The sequence below is a fragment of the Lethenteron reissneri genome, chromosome 58 (genome assembly GCF_015708825.2).
Source record: "Lethenteron reissneri isolate LAM-NWPU_2019-01 chromosome 58, ASM1570882v1, whole genome shotgun sequence".
NCBI lineage: Eukaryota > Metazoa > Chordata > Hyperoartia > Petromyzontiformes > Petromyzontidae > Lethenteron > Lethenteron reissneri.
The window spans coordinates 11,402,615-11,420,752 of NC_083836.1; the positions used below are offsets into that span (position 1 = coordinate 11,402,615).

At 50.2% G+C, this 18,138-nt stretch overlaps 1 protein-coding gene across 3 annotated transcripts in view; it reads right to left on the minus strand.

Moving 5' to 3' along the window:
* Window positions 1–1,663: 1,663 nt before the first annotated feature.
* LOC133357429 (unconventional myosin-XVI-like) overlaps window positions 1,664–18,138 on the minus strand; it is a 38,504-nt gene continuing 22,029 nt past the window's right edge. For 2 of the 3 annotated variants that reach the window (XM_061575376.1, XM_061575375.1), the window contains exons 7-9: window positions 15,881–16,810; window positions 6,325–6,452; window positions 1,664–5,517 (exon numbers count right to left, since the gene is read on the minus strand). In XM_061575376.1, the coding sequence (XP_061431360.1) occupies window positions 5,479–5,517; window positions 6,325–6,452; window positions 15,881–16,810 (1,097 nt within the window). In that variant the 3' untranslated portion in view covers window positions 1,664–5,478. The remainder of the gene's footprint in view (window positions 5,518–6,324; window positions 6,453–15,880; window positions 16,811–18,138) is intronic. The other variant, XM_061575377.1, reaches the window with a different exon arrangement.

The window sequence follows — 18,138 nt, forward strand, 5'->3', positions numbered from 1 at the left end:
ATACCACTAGCCCTAACCCACCAGACACTACCACTAGCCCTCACCCTACCCCATCAGACACTACCACTAGCCCTAACCCTACCTCACCAGACACTACCACCAGCCCTAACCCTACCCCACCAGACACTACCACTAGTCCTAACCCACCAGACACTACCACCAGCCCTAACTATACCCCACCAGACACTACTGTAATAAAGGACTCTTTCACAGTGTAGATCTCCGTTGTCCTTTATTCGGGTTCTTGTCTCTCTCTCGCCCCTACGGCGTCCTCGCTCAGACCCGCACCTCCTCCACCGTACACCCTGCAGCCACACTGCTGCTCCGTCTGCAGCTACACTGCTGCTCTGCTCTGCAGCCACACTGCTGCTCTGTAGTGCCCCATACACTCTGCTAGCTCTTCACGCCCGGCTAGCTTCCCACACTCCACTAGCTCTGCTGTGCCCCACGTACACCACTGGCTAATGGTGCCGTGGCCTTCTACCACGTGGCAATCGCGCCACCCTCTCGCCACTGCCCAGCGTGGCCTCCTCCTGTTTCCACTCCGTCTCAACTCCCCGATCCCTTCCGGTTCTCCCCCTAAATCCTCTCTCTCACGTGACCCAGACTCCTCCTTCTCCTCACGTGACCCAGACTCCGCCCCCTCATTCCTTGCTCGCATTACACTACCACTTGTCCTAACCCACTAGACACGACCACCAGCCCTCACCCTACCCCACCAGACACTACCACTAGCCCTAACTCTACCTCACCAGACACTACCAATAGCCCTAATCCTACCCCACCAGACACTACCAATAGTCTTAACCCTACCCCACCAGATACTTCCACTAGCCCTAACCCTACCCCACCAGACACTACCACCAGCCCTAACCCTACCCCACCAGACACTACAACTAGCCCTACCCCACCAGACACTACCACCAGCCTTAACCCTACCCCACCAGACACTACCACCAGCCCTAACCCTACCCCACCAGATACTACCACTACCCCTAACCCTACCCCACTTGACACTCCCACTAACCCTACCCCACTAGACACTACCACGAGCCCTAACCCTATCCCACGAGACATTACCACCAGCCCTAACTCTACCCCACCAGACACTACCAATAGCCCTAACCCTACCCAACCAGACACTACCACTAGCCCTAACCCTACCCCACTTGACACTCCCACTAGCCCTACCCCACTAGACACTACCACTAGCCCTAACTCTACCCCACCAGACACTACCACTAACCCTACCCCTACCCCACTTGACACTCCCACTAACCCTACCCCACTAGACACTACCATTATCCCTAACTCTACCCCACCAGACACTACCACTAGCCCTAACCCTACCCCACCAGACACTACGACCAGCCCTAACCCTACCTCATCAGACACTACCACTAGCCCTATCTCACCAGATGCTACCACTAGCCCTAACCCTACCCCACCAGACACTACCACTAGCCCTAACCCTACCTCACCAGACACTACCACTAGCCCTAACCCTACCTCACCAGACACTAGCACTAACCCTAACCCGACCCCATCAGACACTATCACTAGCCCTAACCCTACCCCACCAGACACTACCACTAGCCCTAACTCTACCCCACCAGACACTACCTACTAGCCCTAACCCTACCCCACTAGACATTTCCACCAGTCCTTACACGCAGGTTACTCCAGACCAAAATCGTGGACATGTGTCATCGGTCAGCCTAGTTTTATTATCACGAGACCTGTGTGGTCTCCTGCAGTAAGGTTCCACACAGCAGCACCAGAGGATTACAGGCGCCGGCCCGACTCTCCGCCTACCCGTACAGAGACTCCCGGCCGCTCGCGTCCACATACTCTCCCCGGGGATTCACTCTCACATTCGACGGGTTTGAGAATTCCAGCAATAAGGGGGGTTCCAAGAGTCGTACACGCGCGATGCGTGTTCACGAGGAAGCGGGAGGTTCATGGCGTCCGGCAGCATAGCCGGTGTGCGCGGCTGAGCCGTGGCTCCCAGGGCAGCTATGCCACAATGGCAAGGAGATGCCGACTACCTCGACTGGTATGCAAGAGGTAGTGCAATAGATCCCGACCCTGATGCCTGCTGTATATTTGGAGTTTGTGTGCGTCTCTCTCCCCGTGGTTGCGTGGATTTTTCTACGGGTCTTCCAGTTTTTCCCTCCATATATAGAATCAACGTCACGTGGTTTCGAGTATTTGGCTGCTGTAAAATTCCACACAATGATAAGCCACTTCGTTTGGCTATGATTTTTGATCGCCATGTCGCTTCTGAAAAAAAGCTACATAGCTCAGTCGGCCTTACCTGGTAAAATAAAAATAGTTTATAGTTTAATAATGACGCGGAGCCGGCATGGCCGAGAGCCTAGATTCCACACCAGGATAGAGCCCCAACCCACGACAATTAAACCGGGGTCTGGGACTCGCATAGAATCACACACACGCCCATATACTCACAAAGAGAGCCATAGACTCACACAGAGAGCCATAGACTCAAACAGAGAGCCAAGGACTCACAAAGAGACTGATAGACTCACAAAGAGACCGATAGACTCACAAAGAGACCGATAGACTCACATGGAAACCCATAGACTCACATAGAGACTCATACTCGCGTATTAACGTCCACACTCACAGTGTAAGCGAGTTGATGGTCTGGTCACAAATGACGGCACAAACACGCAAGAAACTCAAAATTAAATCTGGTCTCGCACTTTAGCTTTTACCGATTTCCAGCTCTGCAAAAGAAATCACACTGTCGAGACTGCCACGGGACGGGCGCCGCTCTCCCCGAGCGATGGTGCCCCCCAGGAGTGTGTGGGCAACGCAGGGCATGTGGGAGTGTGTGTGGGCAAGGCAGGGCATTTGGGAGTGTGTGGGCAAGGCATGGTATGTGGGAGTGTGTGTGGACAAAGCAGGGCACGTGGGAGTGTGTGTGGGCAAGGCAGGGCACGTGGGAGTGTGTGTGGGCAAGGCGTGGTATGTGGGAGTGTGTGTGGACAAAGCAGGGCACGTGGGAGTATGTTAGCAAGGCAGGGCACGTGGAGAGTGTGTGTGGGCAAGGCGTGGTATGTGGGAATGTGTGTGGGCAAGGCAGGGCACGTGGGAGTGTGTTGGCAAGGCAGGGAATGTGGGAGTGTGTGTGGGCAAGGCAGGGAACGTGGAAGTGTGTTGGGCAAGGCAGGGCACGTGGGGACTCTCGGGGACGCATGGGGAGATTCACCGCTCGCCCTCGCAGAAGGCCCGTGGCGGCCCAATCGGGGTAAGGGAAAGCGTTATTCCACGCACGGGGGGGAGGAGGAGGAATCGCCTGCGTGTTTGTGTTGTTATTGTTGCTTACATTCCCAACCACCCCACGCCACGATGACGATGATGACGACGACGATGATGAAGACAACAATAACAACGAATATGATGATGACGATTATTTTCACATCCACTCAGAGATCACGCATCCACCTGGCGTGCCGTGGCTAGGAGATGCCAACTACCTCGCCTGGTATGAAGAAGGTTGTGGGTTCGATCCCGACCCTGGACGCCTACTGTATATTTGGAGTTTGCACGTGTCTCTCCCCATTGTCGCGTGGATTTTTCTTCGGGTCCTCCAGATTTTCCCTCTACGTTTAGAATCAACGTGTGTTTATAGTCTTTGGCCGCTATAAATTTCCACGTGATGATAAGCCACTTCGTCGAGCTTATCATATTTCGGATATCCAGGTGGCTTCTAAAAGAGCTACATAGCTCAGTGGGACTTTACCTGGTAAAATGTAAAAGAGCTTAGTTTAATTTAATTTGAAGCTTTTGTGACTGCAGGAATCCATACTCTTTGGTTATTTTGGTAAAGTCACGTAGATAGAAAATTAATAGATCACGACGTTTAGATCGCAACACAAGCAACCGTCATCAGGTGAGACAAAAAAGCAGGGGAACTGCTGACGTAGGAGAAAGAGCTGCTGCAACAAGAGTTTATAAAAGCTTTTGGTGGGTGCAACCCAAGGGTAAGTGGGCGGAGCTAGAGAAGAAATTTGTACGTAAATGTAAGAGATTGCCATACTAATCTCTTACGTGACTTTACCAAAAGAACCAAAGAGCTTAGTTTAGTTTAAGGTCTGTCCCACTTCGTAACCGTGGTAGCTTCATTCACCACGTGCCGCATACACGGCCCCACCAGATGGTAAGCTGCCCCCACCGGGTGGTAACCTGGTCCCTGGTAAACAGCTCTGGTACGTAGGCCTTCTCTCCCATGCTAGCTGCAAGTCTTAGAAGAGGTGCGTGTACCCACACTTTACCCCACTGCGCAGCGTTCGCTCCGTGCTGTTCTGTCCCGGCGCCCGCCCAGTTCGCGAGGCTCAGCGGTGGAGCCAGGCTGGAGCCAGGCTGGAGCCAGGCTGGAGCCAGGCTGGAGCCAGGCTGGAGCCAGGCTGGAGCCAGGCTGGAGCCAGGCTGGAGCCAGGCTGGAGCCAGGCTGGAGCCAGGCTGGAGCCAGGCTGGAGCCAGGCTGGAGCGAGTGGACGGCTGTGAGTTCACGATCTAGACGGAGGTTGGGGGTGGGGTTGACTTGGGGCCCCATCACAGCTCTGTGCAGTCGATAAAACGAGCGCCACGTTGTGGGGAAGATCGACGGAGGTTGTTGCCCTCGGCCACAGCAAAGTGTAATTCCTACCACCGGCTCTGCAAGGCTGTGAACGGGATGCGAGCACCAATGCAGTGAACGGGTGCCACACGCTCTGCCATCTGGCGCGAGTGTTAGGAGTCACCGCCTCCTCCTGCTCCTCATCCCCACACGCACAAATGCGGGGCTCATTCAGTGCCGGTGCAGTTGTTGTTGTGGTCGAGCGTGAGGATCACTCGCTCATCCGTTCATTGTTCGCAACTTCATCACCGGCTGTCACTGCTGCAAGAGTTTTGAGAGTGAACCCGGTGAAGAATCCCCCAAACCCACCAAAGCCACCAGGAGGAAACGTACGGCGGCTCCTGCTTGCAGTAGGCGGGGTGGCGGTCACGGCAGCAGCGGCTGCAGCAGTAGCAAGTAGTGGTGACGCCCGGTACAGGCGACGGTAGTCGTTACCATAGCATTGCCAAGTGTGGGCTCCAGGCAGTGTGTTTGCTGTTGGTCGCGGTGGTTGTGGTGGTGATTGTTGCGGAAAGTAGGCGGTACAGCTGGTGCAGCTAGTGCATCTACCGGTGATCTCAGGCCTGGCACAGGCGCCGCGGTGACGTCGTCGTCACTTAGTGGCGAACGGCGGCTGCATTGGTGGTGGTTGTGAGAGTCAGGGGACGCAGCAGCAGCTGCAGTCTCTAAAACCGATACTCGTGAGTTCTGCCTCTCGAAGCGTTCACGGCTCCTGCGGGAGCTGAAGAACAGGGGCGGGGGGGGGGGAGACGGGAGGTGGGGGGCGGGTCCACAGCCCACCCACAGCATCCACTCAAGGGGGTCATGGATGATGGTGGTGGTGGTCACGGAGGTCACGAGGAGCTGCCCAGTCTCCAGCCTCCTGGGCCCACCTGGGTGAGACAGCAATGGGAGTGAGGTGCCGGAGGGGAGGGGGGTGTAACTGTGGCCACAGTGAGCAAAGGTCCCACAACAAACAGCCACCATCGACGGTTTGTGATAGATGACAGGAATAAAGAAAACTGAGAGGTATAAAGACGATTTTATTACTGAGTGGTATGAAGACGATTCTACTACTGAGTGGTATGAAGACGATTCTACAACTGAGAGGTATAAAGGTGATTCTACTACTGAGAGGTATAAAGACGATTCTATTACTGAGTGGTATGAAGACGATTCTATTACTGAGTGGTATGAAGACGATTCTATTACTGAGTGGTATAAAGGCGATTCTACTACTGAGTGGTATGAAGACGATTCTGCTACTGAGTGGTATAAAGACGATTCTATTACTGAGTGGTATAAAGACGATTCTGCTACTGAGTGGTATGAAGACGATTCTGCTACTGAGTGGTATAAAGACGATTCTATTACTGAGTGGTATGAAGACGATTCTACTACTGAGAGGTATAAAGACGATTCTATTACTGAGTGGTATAAAGACGATTCTGCTACTGAGAGGGGGAAAGGTTGCGTAGCAGCCAGGCGGTAAGCATCCGGCGATCGTTGTCACCATGATCGCCGCAGTCAGTGGGGAGGAATTGGAGCATCCGCCGTTGCTCCCGAGCCACATGAGGATGAAGTACAGACTCATGAGGGTGAGTGGCTCTCACCGGTGCTGGTGAGAGTGAGTGGCTCTCATCGGTATTGGTGAGGGTGAGTGGCTCTCACCAGTGCTGGTGAGGGTGAGTGGCTCTCACCGGTGCTGGTGAGGGTGAGCGGCTCTTCGTTGGGCCTGGCCGTGGCTGCAGTGGTGGCGGCCGCACCGGCGGCTCCATCGCCGGGAGTGACGATGACTTACCGAGACGGCGCACGCCGCCTCGAGGGTCTGTGAAAGTACAACAATCTTTACCACTACCACAACCACCACAAAAACTACCACATATTCACCATCACCACAACCACCACAACCAGTCCAACCTTCACAACCACCATAACAACCACCACAACCTTCACCAAAACCATTAACACCACAACCACCAACAACCGCCATCAGCCACTAAATGGCAGTGACGTCACCACGGCACTTGTGCCAGGCTATGTGCACTTTAAGGCCACGTGAAGTGTCGAATGCCCGCTGGCAGGAGGTCACAGGACAGACCCAGGTGCCATGAGTTGACTGAGATCACTGGCCGATGCACCACCTGTGCCGCCTACTGTGCCAACTTGCTCTGTTTTAGCCGCCCAGAGCTCCATTTGTTGTTGTGAGTGTCGCTCCTCTGCCCTCCGTTGTTGCTGGGGGCGACTGCCTCCAACTGCCCAGTAGCATCCTTGACAAGCCTCTACAATAGAGGCCAATCTTGACGCCACTGGTACCAGTCGTCAGCAAGTCAACTCAGCTCCACATCCTCTTGTACCACATCAGTCCATCTCTTACTCTTAAAGTCACGTAGGTTAAAAAAGAAAGCAAATAAATTAAACCACGACGTTTCGGAGGCAACACAAGCTTCCGTCTCTTTGTGTTGCCTCCGAAACGTCGTGATTTAATTGATTTGTTTTCTTTTTTAACCTACGTGACTTTACCGAAAAAACCAAAGAGTATAGATCCTTGCAGTCACAAAAACTTCAAATCTAGAATTAGTCCATCTCTTTTCCAGCCCATGTTGTGCCCGTTTAGCCCCCTAGATCCAGCAAAACAGAAGTTGCATGGGCATGCGGTGGCCGGGCATGCCGGCTGCATGACCCAGCCAACGCACCCTTGCCATGGAGGAGCTCACTGATGGGAATGTGTCCAGATCTTTCAAGGATTTGTGAGCTCCTCACACAATCCAGCCTGGTTAACTCCAAGATTGATCGTAGCCAGGCCAGCCTAAATGTTTCCAACCAGTGCAGATGTTCCATTAGAGGGGTCCATGTTTTGCAAACATAGAGCAGAAAGGGAATGAATTTGGCCGAAAAGACCCGAAGCTTCGGGCGGAGCGACAAACCAGGTGGCTTCGACACAGCGTTACGCAGCCAGTGAGACCTCTGCTGTCAAACCAGAGCTGGTCATTAGCACACTGCCCAGGTTTGGAAAACTCTCCACAGTCTCCACAACTGCCCCATCACTTCTAGATTTGAAGCTTTCGTGACTGCAATGATTCATATTCTTAGGTTTTTTCGTGAAAGTCACGTAGGTCACGTAGGTAAAAAAATATTTAAATTAATATAAGTAAAATAAAATAAAAATCACGTTTCGGAGGCAACACAAGCTTCCGTCGTCAGGTGGAACCGTCACAACCCGACAGCTGTATCAAATAAATGAGAGATTACAGGAGATACCACACCGTATATATAATGGTTGAGGGGGGGGGGCAGGAATGGCCCACTTTGTATTATTATGGTAAGGTGCGGGTTTGAGACTATGAATAGACTGCATAACAAAAGACTGAGCCTTATTATGGAGAGGTTCGGTTAGTGACTACGCCTGGCCTACATAACAAAAGTGTGAAAAAAGAAAGCTTAACCTGGTAGAAAGCTAAACATGGTAAAACAAAACTGGCTGTCTATCAGTAACCTGTAATAGTTTTCTGTCAAATAAGATGGTCCAAATAAGTGTAGTTAAATCTTTTTTGCATGGTTAATCACATCTTTCCAATGATTAAAGGTGCGGCTTGAGACTATGAATAAACTGCATAACAAAAGACTGAGCCTTTATTATGGAGAGGTTCGGTTTGTGACTACGCCTGGCCTACATAACAAAAGTGTGAAAAAAGAAAGCTTAACCTGGTAGAAAGCTAAACATGGTAAAACAAAACTGGCTGTCCATCAGTAACCTGTAATAGTTTTGTGTCAAATAAGATGGTCCAAATAAGTGTAGTTAAATCTTTTTTGCATGGTTAATCACATCTTTCCAATGATTACTCAGTTTGTAACCATCATCACGGTTGAAATTATGTCTGTGTTTGTATATTTGTATGGCTTCGTGTGCAAACCTTTGATGGTAGCCAGGAGGTTTGCAGAGCACCTTGGTCTCGGAAAAGACAAATTCATGAGAGCCCACAGAGTTGTAGCAATGATCGGCAACGGCCGAAGAATCAGTTCTGCCGTGTTTCAGATCTGACTTGTGCTTGCGGACACGATCAGAAACATGACGTTTCGTTTCTCCAATGTAGCAATCACCACAACTGCAACTCAATTTGTAGACTCCAGGATACTGTAAGTCAGGAACGACATCCTTCACAGATGGAATCAGATCACGGATTTTATGCACTGTACTGAATCGGACTTGGATCTTATGTTTGTTTAGAATTTTGGAGATCTTTTTGGTCACGCCTGCTATGTATGGTAACGTGATAGTTTTGGTCGGAGTTTCATGTGGCTGTTTCTGTATGGTGGGAGAAACAGCTTGGCGGATGGTGCGGTCAGAGTATCCGTTCATCCTGAGGGCCCGATGTACATGTCTTAATTCGCCGGCCAGGTGGTGTTGGTCAGAAATGCCATGGGCTCTGTGGTATAGCGTTTTGATGAGAGAATTCTTTTGAGATGGGTGGTGGTGGGAATCCGGTTTCAAGTAGGAAACGCTATACCACAGAGCCCATGGCATTTCTGACCAACACCACCTGGCCGGTGAATTAAGACATACATGTACATCGGGCCCTCAGGATGAACGGATACTCTGACCGCACCATCCGCCAAGCTGTTTCTCCCACTATACAGAAACAGCCACATGAAACTCCGACCAAAACTATCACGTTACCATACATAGCAGGCGTGATCAAAAAGATCTCCAAAATTCTAAACAAACATAAGATCCAAGTCCGATTCAGTACAGTGCATAAAATCCGTGATCTGATTCCATCTGTGAAGGATGTCGTTCCTGACTTACAGTATCCTGGAGTCTACAAATTGAGTTGCAGTTGTGGTGATTGCTACATTGGAGAAACGAAACGTCATGTTTCTGATCGTGTCCGCGAGCACAAGTCAGATCTGAAACACGGCAGAACTGATTCTTCGGCCGTTGCCGATCATTGCTACAACTCTGTGGGCTCTCATTAATTTGTCTTTTCCGAGACCAAGGTGCTCTGCAAACCTCCTGGCTACCATCAAAGGTTTGTACACGAAGCCATACAAATATTCAAACACAGACATAATTTCAACCGTGATGATGGTTACAAACTGAGTAATCATTGGAAAGATGTGATTAACCATGCAAAAAAGATTTAACTACACTTATTTGGACCATCTTATTTGACAGAAAACTATTACAGGTTACTGATAGACAGCCAGTTTTGTTTTACCATGTTTAGCTTTCTACCAGGTTAAGCTTTCTTTTTTCACACTTTTGTTATGTAGGCCAGGCGTAGTCACTAACCGAACCTCTCCATAATAAAGGCTCAGTCTTTTGTTATGCAGTCTATTCATAGTCTCAAGCCGCACCTTTAATCATTGGAAAGATGTGATTAACCATGCAAAAAAGATTTAACTACACTTATTTGGACCATCTTATTTGACAGAAAACTATTGCAGGTTACTGATGGACAGCCAGTTTTGTTTAACCAGTTTTAGCTTTCTACCAGGTTTAGCTTTCTTTTTTCACACTTTTGTTATGTAGGATAGGCGTAGTCACAAACCGAACCTCTCCATAATAAAGGCTCAGTCTTTTGTTATGCAGTCTATTCATAGTCTCAAACCGCACCTTACCATAATAATAAAAAGTGGGCCATTCCTGGCCCTTCCCCCCCCCCTCAACCATTATATATACGGAGTGGTATCTCCTGTAATCTCTCATTTACTTGATACAGCTGTCGGGCTGTGACGGTTCCACCTGAAGACGGAAGCTTGTGTTGCCTCCGAAACGTCGTGATTTTTTATTTTATTTTAGTTTTATTAATTTTAATTTTTTTTTACCTACGTGACTTTACCGAAAAAACCTAAGAATATGCCCCATCACTAATGGGGAGCTGAGGGGGTGGAGTGTTTAATGACACAACATACCCAGGCTGGTGCTTAGTTTTGGAGGGGCTGATGGTAAGTTCCCACCTCTTAGTAGCACACTCCAGGTTAAGCAGCAGCATCTCCAATTCCTCCTCTGAGTGAGAAGTAATCACCAGATCATCGCAGACATAACATGGTTGACCAATAGGGAGCCATCCCTCGACCACACCCGGCAATCTATCAGCCTCCCGTTGTATCTGTACCAGATGGAAATTTCTCCGGTATAGCCATGGGAAGCTTCTCAAACTACTTGATCAAAGATTATGTTAAATCATGTAGGAGCCAGAGGACATTCCTGTCGCACCCCAAGGTGAACATCGGAATGGCTCTGAATCCTGGACACGTAGCTTTATCCGGGCCTGTCCACCATTATAAAGGTCCTTAATGATTATTCTTTGGTTCTTTCGATAAAGTCACGTAGGTATAAAATAAAATAAATCACGACGTTTCGATTGAAAAACAAGCAATCATCATCAGCCTACGTGTTAAACTGAATCATCATCAGGTGGGAAAACCACAGCAAAAAACATTGTTTTGCTGAAGTGGGAGAGAGATGCCGTGGTAAGAGGTTATATAGGTAAGAAAGGGGGAGGGGCAAGAGGAGAAAGAGGGGGGGGGCTGCGTGGACGCTAGGAGAGGGACGTGAAGCTGGACGGGGGGAATTGGGCGGGGCTGGAAGTGGGAGGCCGAGAGAGCTGGGGATGCGGGGGGGGAAGTTAAATCGGAAAAATTAGACTAGTACCCGGCAGATATGATAGACAACCATAAAGCAGTTAGGGTTTTACCTGGTTAATAACATCTTTCCAATGATTGCTCAATTTGTATCCATCTTCTCGGTTGAAGTTATGTCTATGTTAATATATCTGGATGGCTTCATGAACAAACCTTTGATAGTAGCGCGAAGGTTTGCAGAGTACCTTGGTCCCGGAAACACAATATCATGTGAACCCACAGCGTTATAACAATGGTCAGCTATGGCAGAGGTATTGGTTCTGCCGTGTTTCAGATCTTCCTTGTGTTTGTGGACACGGTCCGAGACATGTAGTTTCGTTTCCCCGATGTACCTGTGTTGCAATCGAACCGTCGTGATTTATTTTATATCTACGTGACTTTACCGAAAGAACCAAAGAGTATGGATTCCTGCAGTCACTAAAAACTTAAAATCCTTAAAGATTCCGAGAGCATGAACAACAATCCAAAGCCCATGCCTATTGATGGTATCATAGTCCTTGACTAGGTCAATAAAGCAGAGATGTAGGTCTTGTTGGAATTTCCTACACCACTGCTGTAGCAGACGGACAGAAATATGGCATCTATGCAGGACCGCTCTGGCCTGAAACCACATTGGGGCTCCACAAGCCTCACCTCAGCGTGCCTGGCAAGGCGATACTCTTTGGTTCTTTCGGTAAAGTCACATATAAAGATAAATTAATAAATTAAATACTAGCATACGACGTTTCGATTGCAACACAAGCAATCATCATCAGGTATAAATGAAATAGAAACACAAATCTAGTATACTTAGAAATGTAATGTAATACAACAGAGAGTCGGATAACATAAGTCAACACCCTACCTGGTTGATTACGTTGTTCCTGAGAATGCTAAATTTGAGAGAGAGATAAAACACAGAACCAGAGACATATAGACAGATATATAAGCAGACAGATATCACAGAGATACATAGAGAGAGTCAAAACATAGGCACACAGAGAAACCACGCCTCTGTGTCAAGGCCTTAAATAGAGAGAGGGGGCGGGAGGCGGATAGAGAGGGAGGGGTTAGAGAAATTAGCATGTCAATAAGTGGCACGGTGAGTGGTACGGTGCAAAAGCTTGAAAAAATTAGGAGACAGGGAGAGAGAACACACTGAATGAAATAACACAGCAAAATTTCGAAATGTAATGTAATGCAACACAGAGAGTCGGTCAACACACAATTAACGCATAGCCTGGTTGATTACGTTTTTCAAAGATTGCTAAGTTAGAAGTTAAGTGTGAAATTTTAAAGAGAGACAAGACACAAACACGAAGAACAGTTTGGCAAGGCGATGTTGAGTAATCCTTTCCAGGACCTTTCCCAGAATAGAGAGGAGGGAAATGCCCCTGGAGTTGTTACAATCTTCTAATCCTGCAGAACCCATCCAGTGGTCCAGACTGTTGTGATGATATCATGCAGGGCAGTGTGCACACATACGCTGCCCTCCCCAAGCAGTTCGCTCGTGAAATCATCTCTGGCAGGTACTTTTTCTGGTCTCAGACTCCGGATCGCCTTCTGTACTCAACAGATGGCACCCTCAGTTAGCCAGGGAATTACTACTTCTTCCAATATTTGAGGCATCGCAGCCCTAGCAGGATCATCCCCACCTTGCCCCATGTTATCTGGGCTGAGGAATTTCCCATCCCCGAAGACCTCACAGAAATTCTCAGAAAACCTGCAAACCTGTTCTTGCAGGTCAGAGATCAGATCACCGTTCTCTCCCCGAAGGATGATGATAGGTGTAGCGCTTATGAAATTAAAGAGTGATTTGCGATAATTGGCTAATGAAGCAGACTCCATCTCCTCAGCAACCTGCGACCACCACCCATCCTTGCAGCGCTGCATGGCTCTTCACACCTCCAAGCAAAGGTTGCGGTCAGCCTCCTCATTCGCTGACATGAGATGCTGTAGACGGTGGGAGTGCGCCTGTCGCTTTTTCTCAGATAGTTGGAACACCTCCTTTATCAACTTGGGTCTCTGTGGAGGTCTGGATTGCGTACCCAACGCAGCTATTGCAGCAACGTAAGCCACATTCCACAACCAGCTGCAAGTAATAATGCAATTCTCGCTTGTAGCTTGCAGCAGCTAACTAAGACCAGGCCATTGTGGGTTTGAATGGCGTCCTGGATGGACACCCACTATCGCAGTGGAAGAATGGCAGGAGCATCTTACAGATGACAAGCAGATGGTCAGTGGGTAGATCAGCTCCACGGTAGGTCCTGGTGTCAAGGGCATGGGCCCGCATCCGCTGTTCCGTCACTAGAGAGTCCAGCAGATATTCTTGTTTGGACCCAGCGTGCATCTATGGTGTTGTGTGGATGCACCGATGCCGGAAAAGCGTGTTGGTAATTTCAATATCATGGGCTGCACAGAAGTCTAGGAGCCTCCTATCGTTGTTGATGAGCTGATATGGTCAAGGCCTTCCCATCACTCTGACCCAGGTGCCTGCATCACGACCCACTGTTCAGAAGAAGAGCCACTCCCTGTTGCTTAACAATTTCCTTCCCAGATTAGAGGACCAATTAGCACAGTTGGCTACGTACGGGGTGCAAGAATTTCAACATACGTACATACTGTCCACCCCTCAGTGACTGGAGTTGGAACCAGTCCATCTGTCTCCTGGCTCCACCAAATGGAGTTTGGCTAAGAGACGCCTGTCCACCTCAGAGGCTCCGGTAAAACTTTGATCTTTAATGCGTAGTTTTTTCATAATTTACAGAGCTGTTATGGTGTCTACAAGCACAATGAACGGAACAGCCAACTGAAATTGGCCTTCCCACAACAGCATTGCTCACAGCAAAAACTACCACAATTACAATATAGATTTGAAGTTTTCGTGACTGCAGGGATCCATACTCTTTGGTTCTTTCGGTAAAGTCACGTAGGTATAAATAAAATAAATTAAATCACGACATTTCGGGCGCAACACAAGCGTCCGTCATCAGGTGGGACAACCACAGCAAGAAACAATTGCTACACCATAGGGCCCACTGCATTTCTGACCAACACCACCTAGCCAGTGAATTGGAACATGGACACCAGGCCCTCAAGATGAATGGATACTCGGACCACATTATTCGCAAAGTTGTTTCTCCATCTCTAACCATAGAGAAACAACCCCCTGATATGCCGATCAAAACCATCACGTGACCATACATAGCAGGCGTTACCAAAAAGATTTCAAAAATCTTAAACAAACAAAGATCCAGGTCTGATTCAGTACAGTACATAAAATCCGTGATCTAATCCCATCTGTGAAGGATGTCATCCCTGACATGCAATATCCTGGAGTCTACAAACTAAGTTGCACCTGTGGTGGGTGTTACATTGGGGAAACGAAACGACATATCTCGGGCCGTGTTCGCGAGCACAAGGCAGATCTGAAACACGGCAGAACCAATACCTCCGCCGTGGCTGACCATTGCTATAAAGCTGTGGGCTCTCATGATGTTGTTTTTTCCGAGACCAAAGTACTCTGCAATCCTTTGGGCTCCTATCAAAATGTTTGTTCATGAAGCTATCCAGATATATAAACATAGACATAACTTTAACCGAGAAGATGGATACAAATTGAGCAATCATTGAAAGGATGTTATTAACCAGGTAAAACCTTAACTGCTTTATGGTGTTGTCTTCATATCCACATCTCCAGTTTCTTCTTCAGCCTCCCACTCCCAGCCCACTTCCCCCCGCCCGGCATTTTGCCTTGCTCCTAATCCCTCTAGCAGCCCTACACTTTCCCCTACCCCACACCCCCCTCTCTATCTCTCCTCCCTGGCTCCTCCCCCCTCTCTTACCTATGTAGCCTCTTGTCACGGCAGCCCTTTTGCCCACTTCAGCAATTGTTTCTTGCTGTGGTTGTCCTACCTGATGACGGACGCTTGTGTTGCACCCGAAACATTGTGATTTAATTTATTTTAGACCTACGTGACTTTACCAAAAAAACCAAAGAGTATGAGTACACCACAATTACCACAACCACCGCAACTACCACCGCAACCACCACCACACACCACCGCAAAAAAACACTAGAACCACCACCACTAGCAACAACCCGCCATTTGCCACTAATTGGCGGTGACGTCATGATGGTGCTTGTGCCAGACTGTGCGCACTTTGAGGCCACGTGAAGCATCCAACGCCCGCTTGCGGGAGGTCACGGGACAGACGCAGGTGCTATGGGTTGACTGACCACTAGTACCACCACTCACGAAAGTACCACCACCACCCCACCATTAGCACCACCACCCAAGCGCTGTGCACCTGCGTGTGCGGCAGGGCTGCCGGGCCTCACGAGCTGCCGGCCCGGCGACCCCGGTACCTCCCCGCCTCTCTCCGCCGAGCGGAGTCGCGGCATCGTGGGGTAGCCGTGCCACGCGAGTGCCGCCTGCCCCGCCGTCGCCGCAAAGCCGGCGCCCTTGGCGGGCAGCTGCTGAGCGCCGAGCGGATGCTGAGCAGCAGGCGCACCACCACCAAAACCGCTACCGCCACCACCACCGCCGCCACCACCCCCACCGTCCGCGTGCCCAATCTTGCCATGCGCCGACTGCGTGCGGTAAAGTTGCGGCGTCGCATTCTCACCTGCGGCGATCGCCACCGCCGCGTGACTCTGCTGCTGTTGCCTGTGGTTGTTGTGGTGCTTCTGATGGTGGTTGTGGTGGTGTTTAGTCCTGTGCTCCCTCCCCCGCTGCTGCTGCTCGGCTCGCCCCTTGCCCGTGCTCTCAAGCTGCAGGAGCCGCGTCACCTCGATGGGCGTGAGCGGGGACTCATCCGAGTTGGGCGAGCAGCGCGTCGGTGCCGGCGGGAACACGAGCAGGGGCGGGCGGTATGGGGGCAGGTCTGGGAACGGCGCCGGGATCGCGCTGGCCTCCGCTGACTCCGGCGCTGGCCCATCATCTGGCGCCACGAACCGCATCTCCTCATAGATTCCATCTCCCTCTTCATCGTCATCGTTGTCGTCATCGTCGCAGGCACCATCGGCGAGGGCGATGGCGCCGCCCTTGCCGTTCCCGTCTGTCGGCGCGGCGACGCACAGCATTTCGGCGTACACCGGCTCCTCATCCTCCTCACCGTCACCGGCACTGTCACTGTGCCGGGCCGCCTGCTCCAGTTCCGCAAAGCGACGGCCGCTGGTACTACATGGCATTGGAGGGGACGAGCGACCAGATTTTTGATCTCTCAGCGCCGTTACCGACGGGCAACTTGCCACAGCGGCAGCTAGCTGATGGTGATTCTGCTGCTGATGATGATGGGGATGCTTGTGAGGCTGCTGCTGCTGCCGGTGCTGCTGGTGGAGGAGCAGCTGGGAGTCACGCGCAGGCACGGTGGTGGCGGCGGAGGAGGAGGAGCGCGCCCGCTCCATCTCGGCACCGGCGCTTCCGGCGCGCCGGCGCATGTCCTCATGGGAGCTGCTGAGCCGCGTCTCCGGGTGTCGCTTGGGCTTGGGAGGCGGCTGCTTCTTGATGGAGCAGAACTCGTCGCTGTGTGGCCGCGGCTTCCCCGATCCTGCGCCTGCATGAGCACGCACACATGCACGCACGCACACATGCACGCACACGTGCACGCACGCACATGTACACACGTGCACACACGCACACACAAAGACAAAGGTTCCTTCCGTATAGCCCGTACAGAGCGTTGTGGGGTTAGTGACCATTAGCGAGCACCAGCACCCACGAAGGTCGGCACGACACGACACACGACATACGACAAGACACACGACACACGACACAGTGACATGACAAGGTACACGACAAGACACGACACAATACGAGACATGATGCATGACACATGACCATCATGAACAACCTTCATGATCGTTAGCAGAGTGTCTGGGACCTGGAAATTCATAAAGTAATAATCTACAGCTTCTAGCCTAAATTTCGATTTAAAGCTTTCATGATTGCAGGGATTCATCTTCTTGGTTCTTTCGGTAAAGTCACGTAGAAGGGAAGTAATAAAATAATAAAAATAAAACATAATAAAATAATTCTCACGACGTTTCGGCCACAATGCAAGCAGTCGTCCTCAGGTGAAAACCAGGTCTGTCGGGTTTGTCTATGGCAGTATATAGTACTAGCAGAAGTACCTGGCGTTGCCCGGGTGAAAAATATATTTCTTAATAACCTTACATATATACACAGATGGGCTGCTACCCCTGCCCCCCCCCCCCCCCAGCCACGATCTCCTCGGCCGCTGTGCAGTAATATGTACGGCCTATAGTGTGGTGGGGTGTCGAGACCTAGTACCGTGCAGAGCCTCCGGCCTCACCTAAATTGCCCACCCGGCTGAGGCTGGGTAATGTGGCCGTTACCCCCCCCCCCCCCCGCGCTACAATAATACTGTCTAATCGCTATAATTTTATTATCTAGCGACCCTATAATAGTAATTGCACACATTGGGGTGGGGGATGAGTGAAGAGGACGTGAAACTTTGATGAATTTACCTCAGAGTCGCGTGTGAATGCGTGCGCATATTTTTAACGGGAATTAAAAATGGCGTCCACCCCGCAGCGAATGCATCGCTAACCGTTGCCAGGGGCAACTGCCGTGGAAAACCAAACGGACCAATCGCGTCTCGCAAATCCCTCACATTTCGTCCAATGAAACTGCGTATGGTCCGGCGACACACAGACAAACAGACACACACACAGACAGACAGACAAACAGACAGACAGATTTGCGATTTTATATATATAGATGGTGTAGACTCGTGTGATGTAAGAGAATAAAGTTTATATGGAAGCATATGATATTTTTACGACGTAGAATTGTAATGTATTACTTACTGTTAGTAACTCAGCTTATTGTAGAGTATATTTAGTATACTGATGATACTAT